At 34.8% G+C, this 14,033-nt stretch overlaps 1 protein-coding gene across 1 annotated transcript in view; it reads left to right on the forward strand.

Moving 5' to 3' along the window:
• LOC123552134 (uncharacterized) overlaps positions 1 to 12,679 on the forward strand; it is a 28,904-nt gene extending 16,225 nt beyond the window's left edge. Inside the window, exons 5-7 of the mRNA XM_045341544.2 lie at positions 1,584 to 1,671; positions 2,047 to 2,176; positions 4,830 to 12,679. Of these exons, the coding sequence (XP_045197479.2) occupies positions 1,584 to 1,671; positions 2,047 to 2,176; positions 4,830 to 4,946 (335 nt within the window). The 3' untranslated portion in view covers positions 4,947 to 12,679. The remainder of the gene's footprint in view (positions 1 to 1,583; positions 1,672 to 2,046; positions 2,177 to 4,829) is intronic.
• The last annotated feature ends 1,354 nt before the right edge of the window (positions 12,680 to 14,033 follow it).

Here is a 14,033-nt window from a genome sequence, read left to right on the forward strand (position 1 = left end):
GTGGGAATATAAGTCTCCGAAAATTTGATATGCTAGAAAGTGTCGAAAAATAGGTTATCAAGTAATTTGATTTTATTTGAAATAAAGAACAGGCGGATATAGTGGTGTTCAGCCATCAGATCTTAGACCGTACATTTTAGCCACAACCACTCCCACTATTTTTTCTCGTCGGCTAACATCGAATTGCCTTCCAGGAAGATCCAAGCTTTTTTGTTTAAAGCTAAGCATGTTGATTATTGCAGCAACAGTTCCATCGTAAATGCTTATTGCGCATGCGCAAGGAGAGGGAAGAAGCTTTTAATCACTAGGGCAGTAACTTAAAAAATACCATAAAATGTGATCATCGGCGAAGCGGAAATCTTTTTGTCATATATTCAAGTTCTTTATCACATTTAAACAGATATTGCCGTAGGAAATGAAGTAATATTTTCATTTTTTTAATGTCATAGAAATACCTACATTTCGAGTTGTGTGTTCCGTTTGGACCATCAGGTTTTTTCTTAATTACTGAACTCATACCGCGAAAATCGAAATCATGAAACTACGATTATGAAATACGAAACAACGATGATGGAAGTCGAAATAACGATGGCGAAAACGCGAAACTACGATGATGAATTTCGAATTCACGAAAGTACGAGTTTGAAAACGGGATATAATTTCATTTTTCGCCATCGTGATTTCGTGTTTTCATCATCATGGTTTAGACTGTCGACTTTCATCATCGTCGTAGTTTAAACTTTTTACTTTTATTGTCCTGATTTCCATGTAATACATCCTAGAATTTACCTGAAATCAATACCCGCTGATACACTAATCATCACCATAATTTCTGTGTAGAAGTAACTTCTTTTAAAATATCTTGAGATACAGTCATCAGTTGTGTTGAGATCGCATTGCACGTGCGTAATAGGAAAGCGAAACTACGATCATTCATAAAAGTCAAAACTGTTATGGTGAAAGTCGACAATGAAAGGCGATACCACGTTGGTGAAATTCGAAACATTGATCATGAAAGTCGAAACCAAAATAATGAAAGCAAATTCCACGTTGGTGAAAGTCGAACCATGATACTGGAAGACTAGTCACGATGGTGAAAAATCTACGAAAATACACTGATGAAAGTCGAAAGCCGAAAATCAAAACCATGATGGTGAAATTAGAAACCATGATGATGAAAGTCGAAACCATGATGGTGAAAGTCGAAACTACGATGAAGTAAGTCGAAAGCCGAAAGTCAGAACTATGATGATGAAATTAGAAACCAGGATTTAGAAAGTCGAAACCACGAGCGAAACCGTCATGATTAAAGTCGAAAGTCGAAACCACGATGGCAATAGTCGAAACCAGGATGATGAAAACGCTAAATTATACCGCGTTTTCCTCAATTTAGTTTCATATTTTCATCATCGTGGTTTCGACTTTCATCATCGTGGTTTCGTTTCGTCTTTTTATCATCTTAGTTCCGACTTTCATCATCGTTGTATCGAGCATCTTGGTTTATATTTACAGTTCTAAAAAGTTTTACATTCTCTTTTCATATTAAAAGTTTTATGTTGAAGTATTTATTATGTTGCTTGCAGGTGTAGGAGTAGTTCCCGAAGATTATCCACAACACAGTTTTCCAGGATGGAGCAAGGATTCCATTGCATACCATGCTGATGATGGAGGGTAGGTTTTAAAAATAATCCCTCTAAATGTGCATGTTTATTACTTGGAAATCTATCAATGTTGTGTTGATTTTTACCTGGCAATAGTTTAAAAACAATAAAAAACTATATGATGATGCCTATATGTTCACCCAAATTAGTTAATTTAGTTCTGTATTTTTAATCATAGTTTCCATGGCACACATCTGTTCTACCTAGAAAGGCATATTTCATTCACTTTCTGCTTCATAATTCGTATTATGACTTTTAAAAATAGATAAAAAAAATACGAATACAGTTAATGTATTTTTATGTTATGAAATATTTTTTGAAAGACACAGGTACTTTGTTGTTATGCGCACGAATTATGAACCTTGTTGCTAATTTTGTATGGCAGTTTATTCTACCAAAAAGGACAGGGCGACTCATTTGGACCAGTATGCAAGACAGGAGACCGAATAGGCTGTGGCAGATCAACTGATGATTCTGAAGATAGTGTGGTGTTCTTCACGCACAATGGTGTAAAGGTAATTTTATTCTGTCTCCCTAATATCTCCGTATACATACTATTTGTTTTGGTCTGCCCGTCCTTCCATCTGACAGACTTTCACAAAATCTTGCGTGTCAGGCCTGTATCTTTTTACAAACTTCAAGGATTTTCAAGTAATTTGGTCCAAATTTTCAAATAATGAGGAGACGAGCAGAATGAACTTTCAGTCGTGTCTATTCAATGTCAAGGTCGTACAGTGAAGTCATGTTTTGTGTCCCCTCCATATATTATAAGTAGTCGTTTATAAAACATGGCGAGCATATCAATATTTAGTGAAAGAAATAAAAGAAGTTTTTACTGAACATTTCTTTATTTTACTTTCTAATATTAGTAAAAACATCCGTTAGTTATAATTTAGCAGTGTTCGATTTTTTATCCATCATTAAAAAAATAAACACGACGTGTAAATAGAATCACACACTTTCTGCTCGGCGGACAAGACATATTTGTAAATATGCTGCGGCAAAGAAAGGAAAGATCGAGACATTTTCTAAGAAAATTATTTCAACGTGTATTATTTAAATTATTGATTCTCTAGTAGTAGTTCTAAGTCTCAAGGCCATATTTACGGTTCAATATTTGCATTTAGTTATTTGTATTTAAGAACTAACCTATTAATGTTTAACCAGTCAAATTAGCTAAATTGCGGAAGCTTTGAAAATCTTCTCTGTAACAGCTAAGCTGATTTTAAAATATTTAATGCTAGTTATTCTTTTGGTGGTGATCTTTAACATAGATTATTCAAGCTGAAATATTTGCGAGTGGAATGGACTAGCTTCCATGCTGCAGAACTCTTTTTTTTTTCATTGGTTGCTATTCGATTGGACTGGTTTTAATATGGTAAAATTAGAAATTTTCGCGACGAAATGGGATTAGTTTCAAAATTGTGAAATAGAAATTTTCATGAGGGATTTATTGCTAGTGAATGGGACTAGTTTCCATTCTGTAAAAAGTATTATTTATTAAATTTATTTTCGCTTTGTTGACTAAACTATCCATACTCACAAAAATAAATACACTCGAAAGTGTTCTTATTTTTATAACAATCCATATATATTAAAACTTTAGCTCACCTAGACCAGATGTTCATGGTGAGCTATTGTGATAGGACCGTGTCCGTCGTCAGCTCTTCGCCTTGAAATACTGACAAAAAATACACTAAAGTGTTCTTATTGTTATTGCTACCCTTATATTTTACATTTTTTAGCTCACCGGAACCAGAGTACATGGTGAGCTAATATGATTGGCCTGTGTCCGTCGTCCGTTGTAAGCTTTTCCCCTTAAAGAATTCTTCTCATGAAGCGCTGGATGGAACATTACCAAACATGGTCTGTAGCATCCATGTAAGGACCCCTCTCAAGTGCGTTCAAATGGTTCCGTTTGACCTATTTTAGGGGCCACCAGAGCTAAAAAGAGAAGAACCTATAAAGTACTTTTCATGAACCGCTGGACGAATCATCACCAAACTTTGGCTGTAGCATCACTGTTAAATCGTTTCACAAACTGATTTCGCTTGAATGATTTTAGGGACCACCAGAGGTTAAAATAGAAAAAAAAACAACTTTAAACGACTTCTCATGAACCACCTGACGGCTACTAATAAACATTGACCTGTAGCATCCTTATTTTCTTTGCAATTTTTTCCGCTAAAATCACATGACAGATCTATGCTTGACATGTAGATAGCATTTTCATAATGAAATAACAACATTACAAAAATTTTCATGGAAACTTAGATCATACACCACCAGTATAATTTAGGGTCTCATTTTTTAGCTGATTTTGCAGTTTGTGTGTTTGACTGAAATTATTTTCCTTGCATCAAACATGACCCTCACTTTTCTTTTGAATTTTAGTTAGTACTGACAATATTCTTCAAGAAAATGTAGGTTACAGACATTTAAAATGGGTCCTGATGTGTGCTGCGGTCATTGGAATTAAGTCAATTTTATATAGAATAAAGAACAACAACTATTTAGGGTGTTATAACCTCTAGTACAAGATTCTCTCACAGATTTGTTCAAATGGTTCCGCTCGACTGATATTAGGGGCCGCCAGAGCTAAAAATAGTAAAACCTGAAAACGACTCCTTCTCATGAACCATTTGATGAATCATCACCAAACTTGGTGTCTATAGCAACCTTTTAAGGTTTTCTCTCGTTCAAATAATTCCACTTTACTCATTTTAGGGGCCGCTAGAGCCAAAATCTAGAAAAAATTTAGGGGCCGTCAAAGCTAAAAATAGGAAAACCTTTTAACGACTCCTTATGAACCGCTTGATGGATCATCACCAAACATGGTCTGTAGTATCCATTTGAGGTTCTCTCTCAGATTTGATCAAATGGTTCAGCTTGACTGATTTTAGAGGCCGCCGTGGTTTAAGATAATTTCTTCTCAATAACTGTTTGATGGATTGTCACCAGCTTTGGTATGTAGCTTCCTTTTAATGTCTTCTCTCACTTTTGTTCAAATTGTTCAACTTGTTGATTTGAGGGGCTGCAAGAGCTTATAATAGAAAAACCTTTTAAACTAAACACAGTTGTTATCATTCATGAATCAGTGCGTCATACATATTCGAGATCAACTTGACAGTTTCAGGTGAGCGACTGTTAAAATACAATTTCTTTCAGATTGGACATAGGAAACTGACACGAGAAATGACTATGAAGAAATTATATCCAGCAATAGGACTGCATTCGCGAGGTGAAAAGGTGAAGGTTTTCTTGGATGCAGAAGCGCCGAATTAGTGGTTTAAACCCTCTATCTATATCGGTTACTGACACTGCAACCTGTATTGTTTTGTAAGTGGTATAACTTTAGGTGATTTTTTGACGAAACAAATGTCAGATTTGAAGAGAAATGTGGCTTATTTTTAAACATTCCTTGAATGCGTCACAAAAGATTTGGTTAAAAAACCCTAATCAGGGAATGTTCTAAATCTGCAATATTAAAGAAGGCTACAAAAATAAAACATAAAATTTACAATCCATACTCATCGTATCATTTTCAGAGTTCAGAGGAGTGTTACTTCACACTTTTAATACTTTTGTTGAGCTACAATATTATATATGGACATGTATACTGGACATCACTATTCTCGCGGTATCACTAATCTCGCGGTATTGCAATTACATTGTTATATATGGACATGTACACAATGTATAGTATTATATTTTTGTAAACTAACATTTTATAGATGATCAGATATCTAAGCTGATTTGATTAATGTACATGTTATGTCTTGTTTCTGCTGCTCCATTCCTTAAACGATATGTAACATCTATATGATACTTTATATTTTATTGCCATTTTATTACCTCCCCTTATTGTTGCTTCAATGTCCCCTTTTCCATCGCTTGACTGCAGTTTTTCTATCATTTGTATTCTTATTTTTAATACGCTTTTTGCCACGTTGACGTTCCCGTCCAAACGGACGTGACGTCGTTTGTATTGTACGTTATTATTTCTGACGAAGACATAAGATTTGAATGTGTTGTCTTGGTAATTATAAATCCTTTTCATATTGTAAAGATTTACCCTAAGCCTTCTTTACGCAAGGGAAACAATCTTATTATATAGTGAAATTGTTGAGTAAACACCGTTTCTTAATCCTAATCCTGTCCATGTTATATCAGTGCAAAGGAAAAGTAACCTGTCTATGATAAATGCCATGTATAATTACACAGTTATGCACCTAACAGTCTTGAAATTGATTTCTTCGATTTTCTCATATTTCTAGATATTTTTCCCATACTTTGACGCATATGTATGGGTAGTTGAGATTGTTCTCTTTCCAGCAGTAGCCTTTTCAACATATTTCACCTTGTGAAATTCTGTGGGTTTTGACTTTTTTAAAAAAATCGTCTGTTTGTTGACAAATTTCACCACAAAAAATGTCCTGCTTTCCCCAGGGCAATCAATTATTTGATCTTTACATAGTTTTGTATTCAGGTTGCTAATCCATGTGGCAAATATGCATGCTTTTTTATGGTTAGAGGTAAAAAGTGGGTAGTTTGGATGAGGTACTAGGTCAATTGTCACCTAAGCCTATCATAAAGTCTTTGCGGAGTTGTCTCCATTTTTTCAAAATATTTCATCTGGGATCATTTTTTTCAGCTCAGATAACTCTTTTTCAGGAAATGATTTTAATAATTTTTTCAGTCCTTGTATTCTGATGCAGTTAAATTCATATACATATAATACAGATAGCTCCTGCTTGAAGTTTGTATTTTCAGTTACAATGCCTACATATTGCAGTCATAATATATGCAGCTGATTCCTTTTGGATTAATCTTGTTGCCATATTCAATAGCTCTTTAGCTCACCTGAGCACAAAGTGCTCAAGGTGAGCTTTTGTGATCGCCCTGTGTCCGTCGTCCGTCGTCCGTCCGTCGTCGTCAACAGTTTGACTGTTAACACTCTAGAGGTCACAATTTTGGCCCAATCTTAGTGAAACTTTGTCAGAATGTTACCCTCAATAAAATCTTGGACGGCTTCGATATTGGGTCATCTGGGGTCATAAACTAGGTCACTGGGTCAGATCAAAGGAAAAGCTTGTTAACACACTAGAGGTCACAATTTTGGCCCAATCTTCATGAAACTTGGTCAGAATGTTACCCTCAGTAAAATCTTGGATGAGTTTGATATTGAGTCAACTAGGTCACCACGTCAAATCAAAGGAAAAGCTTGTTAACACTCTAGAGGTCACAATTTTGGCCCAGTCTTAATGAAACTTGGTTAGAATATAACCCTCAATAAAATCTTGGACGAATTCGATATTGGGTCATCTGGGATCAAAAACTAGGTCACCAGGTCAAATCAAAGGAAAAGCTTTTTAACACTGTAGAGGCCACATTTATGACTGTATCTTCATAAAATTTGGTCAGAATGTTAATCTTGATAATCTCAAGGTCCTTTGTGGATATGGATCATGAAGGGTCAAAAACTAGGTCACCAGGTCAAATCGAAGAAAAAGCTAGTTAACACTCTAGAGGCCACATTTATGACCATATCTTAATGAAACTTGATCAGAATGTTAATCTTGATGATATATAGATCAAGTTGAAATCCGGGTCAGATGGAGTCAAAAACAAGGTCACTAGGTCAGATCAAAAGAAAAGCTTGTTAACACTCTATAGGCCACATTTAAGACTGTATCTTCATGAAACTTAGTCAGAATGTTAATCTTGATGATCTTTAGGTCAAGTTTGAATCTGGGTCTTATGGGATCAGAAACTAGGTCACCGGGTCAAGTCAAAGGAAAAGCTTGTTAACACTCTAGAGGTCATGATTTTGGCCCAATCTTAATGAAACTTGGTCAGAATGTTACCTACAATACATTCTTGGACGAGTTCGATATTGGGTCAACTAGGGTCAAAAACTAGGTCACCAGGTCAAATCAAAGGAAAAGCTTGTTAACACTGTAGAGGCCACATTTATGACTATATCTTCATGAAGCTTGCTCAGAATTTTAATCTTGATAATCTCAAGGTCCAGTTTGAATCTGGGTCATGAAGGGTCGAAAACTAGGTCACCAGGTCAAATCGAAGAAAAAGCTAGTTAACACTCTAGAGGCCACATTTATGACCATATCTTAATGAATTCCTAGGTCAGGTGAGCGATACAGGGCCTTCATGGCCCTCTTGTTTTACGAACGAATGATGTTTACATAATTTCCATAATGTTAAAAGTAAATTCTTTAAAAGATTAGTACGTTTAAAAGATTAGAAGCTCAACCTGACTGGTTCACGGATGATATAAATATAGAGAATATTAGGTTACTGTCTGATAAATTTAAATTAATTAGGCGAGTTGAAGAAAATATATTAGGCGAGGCTCTGTCGAGCCTTACATTTTTTCGTAGACGAGCCTAATAAATTTAGTTTTTTTCAGACAGTAATCTAATATTCTATTTATACTACCTGTTCAGAAAATTAGGAAAAAGTCGTTGGAAAGAGCAACAGCGTGCAGACTTTACGTCATATATGACGTTACGCTCATTGTTGGCGTACATTAGCGTAACTGACGTTAGCGTCGTTTTTAGCCGTTTAGACGTTAAAGGGATTACTTGGGGTGGTTGGACTACAGTTTTCATAAATCATGTCGTTTCGATATTAAAGGAAATATTTGATATAGATGTACTATATAATATTTATTCAGTATAATTATTTATCAGACAGTGAATTATATTGCGGTGTTCAGATACAATTGTAATACATATACATTATTTAGTTTTCAAACGTAACGTCGACGTTACATTAATTTCACGGCTGTGACATCTCGGCTAGATTTTGCAATTTTCATGTGTTAAATTTAATTCAGATTCAACGTAAGACTTATGCATATCAATTTGCAGACAATTGTATGTACTTTCAGGCTGTAGTCGCTGTTTTGTTAACAAATACATATTTCTTTAAATATTTCGGCATGTAACAACTTCGTAATTTTATTTTTTGCATTTTTTGACACGTGAGATATAGCGGCTAGATTAAAGTATACATATATTAAACGCTGTTATCAAAGTCAATATACGACAAAAACTTACTAATTCAAAAGTAGAATGTATGTACTTTTTGTCAAAATAAATATTATAGAAAGCATACAATAGTAAAAGAAAATACAGAAATTTTAACAAATCCTGTCGAGGGAAGACATTAAGTCTTACGTTTTAAGTTGGATCTGTCTTTTCCTTCCTGTTTGCTAAAGGAAGTATTGAACAGCAAATGACTGCAATGACGTCAAATATAGTTAACGTCACGTCACCGAGTCTTCTTATTTGACGGAAAATTTTTTTTTTATGGATTTACCAAGCCGTTAAATAATGCGCATTGGTGAATTCTGTTACATCTTAAATGACGTTTTAGTGTTGTTTTCTATTATTCTATGTCGAATTAAATTTTTACTGATTGTTAAACGTAAATGCGATCATATTTACTTGGAGAGATTGTTTTGCCTTTCTTGTGATATAAGAAGATAAACAACCGTATTTCTAAAACGAATTTCATGAAACATTGAAGTGAACGAAACTGAAAAATTTCCGATGTTCGCCAACAACGTACGCAACGTCTCATATATATATTGGGCCTATATATGACGTTTGCTAGTGTAATTCAGTTTGTGGAAAATTGAAACAAATGCAATAACTTTTTTGTTTCTGGATAAAAACTTTTGATTTTACCACTTATTTTCTTAGTTAGAACATTTCCAATACAATGACAACAGTTTCAATGAAAAATTCGGAAAAAAATTTCAAAATTCCCGGCTGAAGTGCTGTAAAAGTGAAAAATAGCAATAATGTTTTTTGTTTCAGGATAAAAACCTTTGACTTGACCACTCATTTTCTAAGTTCAGACATTTCCAATACAATGGTGATGATTTAAATGCAAAATTTTGATAAAATAAGTGATTTCAAAAGTTCCCGCAAAAATGATATCTTGACACTGACTAGATAAAGCAAAGTTTATTAGGCAGGCCGATATTGTGCTATATCTTATATGAGGGTAGGATAAAAGAGGCAGTCTATCTAACAGATTATTTTTACAATAGTAAAGACCTCGACAGTTAAAAGAAAACCAGAAATAGAGTGTCATATTTAAGGCTAATGGTACTTTGCGGAACGGAACGGAACAAGTTAAGAGGCACCCCACGTGGTATAATCAAAATGTAAAAAGCAATTCAACGTTCCGCAAAGTACCACCGTATTAGACCTTCCTGGTACCATTAGCCATATTTACAACGGAAAAGTAAAAAACATCATTTTACAATAATGCAATAAAAAAAGCCAAAGTTTCCTTTGGAAAAGTTTGAAAAATATATCCAATACGGATAAAAATAATCAGGAAATAATTATTCCAAATACACTTGTAACGGAAAACAGTGAAGTAATAGATGGAGAACTTAATATAATAAATGCCCTAAACGAACACTTTATAAATATTTCAAATATTTTTGATAAAACTAAATTTGTCAGTGACAAATTTTCAATTTTAAAACATTATCTAGATGAAAATTTGATTTCAATACTCCTTTGGAAATCAAAAATATCTTATCTAAAATTGATTTTAAAAAATCTACTTGGTTAGACGGAATAAGCCCCAAGATTCTACACGACTTTGGAGATTTCATAACTCCAGCTATCACATCTATAATAAATAAAAGCACACACGGTGGTGTTTTTCCCGATAGATTAGAATATGCTTACGTTTAGTAATTCCAATTTTTAAAAAAGGGAATAAGCAGAATCCAGGTAGTTATAGACCTATTTCAATTTTGCCTACCATATCTAAGATATTTGAAAGACATATTGCTTCACAGTTGCAGTTATATTTCAAAAAGACAAATATTTTACACAAAAAAAAAAAACAATCAGGTTTTCGTCCTGCTCATTCATGCTACACTGCTGTAACACTTAATTGATACATGGTTGAAAGATGTTGACAGTGGTAAATATGTAGGGTCCGTATTTCTTAATCTTCGAAAAGCATTCGATCATGTCGACCATGAAATATTACTACACAAACTAAAGCTTTATCACTTCACAGATAACTCACTGAAATTATTTGAATCATATCTGTCGAAAAGAACGTTAGTTAAAATTAGAAATTTATATTCTAAAAAGCTGTTTGTAAAGTCCTGAGTTCCACAAGGCTCGATTTTAGGACCTTTACAATTCATTTTATATATAAATGATATGTCAGTTATTTCAGACACTATTAATATTGACATGTATGCTGACGATTCCACTGTTTATAAATCCGACATTGACATTTCATTTATAGAACAAAAGCTCCAAAATAATCTTAGCCTCATTAACACATGGTGCAAAATATATAATATGTCATTGCATCCGGAAAAAAAGAAATGTATGCTTATAAGTACAATTTATAAAATGAAACAAGCAAGGAATTTTGAACTGTTTATCAATGGAACGATAATTGAAAATGTAACAAGACAAAGTATTCTTAAAATCTGTATAGATAAAAATTTAACGTGGCATACACAAGTTTGCAATGTTGTGAATGAAGGCTTATCTCTTCCTTTCTACCGATGAAATGAAGATGTTATATTATGATGCATATATTATGTCAACCATGGACTATTTCAGTACTGTATGGGTGCTTGCCTGTAAATCAGATACTGATAATATATAATATACAAAACAGGGCAATTCGTGTAATAACGAAAAAATGTATAAGTAGCGTGTTCAAAAATCTGAATCTGCTCACTTTTGAAAACAGATGCAATTATCACATGGCTAGTACCTTGTGCCAAAATATATGTCTGAATTATTACCTTTTGCTCGCAACGATAGATATAATCTTCGTTCTTCGGCACGCAAAGATCTTTCTCAGTTCAAGCCCCAAACAAACTACTTCAAACAAACATTCTTATACAAAGCCACACATTTATGGAATTCAGTTCCATCAAACGTCGAACTGCAAGATAATTTATCTTCATTTAAACGCAAAATTAAGGATTACGTTACTAATACTGAGATGGTTTTTAGCTCACCAGAGCACGAAGTGCTCAAGGTGATCTATTGTGACCGGTCATTGTCCGGCGTCCGTCGTCGTGCGTCGTGCATCGTGCGTCAATATTTGCCTTGTTAACACTCTAGAGGCCACAGTTTTAACCCAATCTTTATGAAACTTGGTCAGAATGTTTGTCTTGATGATGATCTAGGTCAAGTTCGAAATTGGGTCATATGGGGTCAAAAAACAGGTCAGTAGGCCAGATCAAAGGAAAGTCTTGTTAACACTCTTAGAGTCCACATTTATGACCCTATCTTCATGAAACTTGGTCAGAATGTTTATCTTGATGATCTTTAGGCCAAGTTTGAATCTCAAGGTTGGGTAAAAAACTAGGTCACTAGGCTTAATCGAAGAAAAATCTTGTTTACACTCTAGATGCCACATGTTTGCTCCAATATTCATGAAACTTGGTCAGAATGTTTATCTCCTTGAAAACTCGGACGGGTTTGAAACTTTGTCATGTGGTGTCAAAAACTGGGTCACTAGGTGAAACATGTTTACACTGTTATGGTGTGTTACTCTGGTGAGCGACCTAGGGCCATCTTGGCCCTCTTGTTTAAGCTGACGATACTTTTACATATTGTTTTGATGATATTTTTCAAATCATCAATTATCATGCATTTTTGTGACCTATGTTAGCTTTTAAATTTTATGATATTGATGGATGAGTGTACATGCAAAATGAATTTCACTGATTTATACTTCTGGTAAAAATCCTAATCATTTATCTCCTTGAAAACTCGGACGGGTTTGAAACTGGTAAAAATCCTAATCATTTCAAATCGAATTTGTTTAGTGTGTTTGTCGTAAATATTGTGCTACTGTTACTCCTATTGTTGTAGATACTGTGTATTTAAATTTATATAGAATGCCATATTGGAAATAAGTTGTATTTATACTATGTACTCTTAATATGTCACCTTCTTAAAATAAAGTTATTATTATTATTATTACTATTATTATTATGTACGTTGTTTAATTGTAGTGAGATGTGACTTATCTCTTTGTCCTTTTATGCGCCTGTATTGACAAACGGGACGTATTATGCGGTGACGCGTGCGTCTGCCCTTCGTATTTCGTGTCCGTGATATAACATGATAACTATTCAAGCTATTGACTTTAAACTTGGCATATATGTAGGTAGCGATTAGACAGTGTGAATAGCGCAAAAACCGGGTGTGAAGGTCAAAGGTGAAGGTCACAAACTGAGGTCGAAGATCAAATCTGTCTATCATCTTTAGTGTCCGGAACATAACTTAATAACAATTCGATGTATTTACTTCGAACATTGTATATAGATGTGTAGTGATACGATATGCAGAGGACATGAACGGAGTCGGTAGGTCAAAGGTAAAGGATACAGAATGAGCTCAAAGGTAAAATCTGAATCATATTTCGTGTTCGCAGATTAACTTAAAAACTATTCAAGGCATTGACTTGGAACTTGGAATATGGGTACATGGTGATTAGACGTTGTGTAGAGTTCAACAACCCACATTACTCCTCCTAACCCCCATCCTCCCCCACCATTAACCCCTTCCAATCTTTTTTTTTTTTCAAATTCATTTTCTTGTGTCTTTGTATCCAGTCATCGCCACCGCATAATTCACCGAGCCGCCCAAACCACACAACCCCCACCCACACCACATTACTCCGCCCACCCCCACATTCTTTAATCTTTACTTGCCTCATCCTTTGATCTAAAATCTCGGGCGTATATTGCCCCGCTTTTTAGCTCACCTGTCACGTAGTGACAAGGTGAGCATTTGTGATCGCCCCTCGTCCGTCGTCAATTTCGTGCGGACACGGTAGAGACCACCTTTTGCAATTAATTTTAATCAAACTTGCACACAACTTGTATTGGCATAATATCTCGGTTCCTGTCGGAAACTGGCAAGATCCCATCATGAGTTCTTGAGTCATGGCACCTCAAAGGGCCAAAATTTGCTACTTCGGCTTTTACAGTCATATATAGACTTCATTTATGGTTTGATTTTATACAGACTTGCAAGATATCTTTAACAACAATAGATCTTGGATAAAATGATGAATCCGTTAGAATCAATCATAGGTTCCAGAGTTGTGGCCCCTAATTATCCCCCGCCGATGAAATCGGGAGCGGGTATTGAAATGGCGTTGTCCGTCCGTCAGTCAGTCCGTCAGTCCGAAGCCATTTCTCAGTAACTACCTGGTAGAATTTCATGAAACTTGAAATAAACATCAACCAACATACTGCGATGATGCCCGTCAAGTTTGTTTTTTTTGATTGGTCAATTTCCCTTAGAGTTATTGCCCTTGATTTAA

The sequence above is a fragment of the Mercenaria mercenaria genome, chromosome 4, assembly GCF_021730395.1.
Source record: "Mercenaria mercenaria strain notata chromosome 4, MADL_Memer_1, whole genome shotgun sequence".
NCBI classification, from domain to species: Eukaryota; Metazoa; Mollusca; class Bivalvia; order Venerida; family Veneridae; genus Mercenaria; species Mercenaria mercenaria.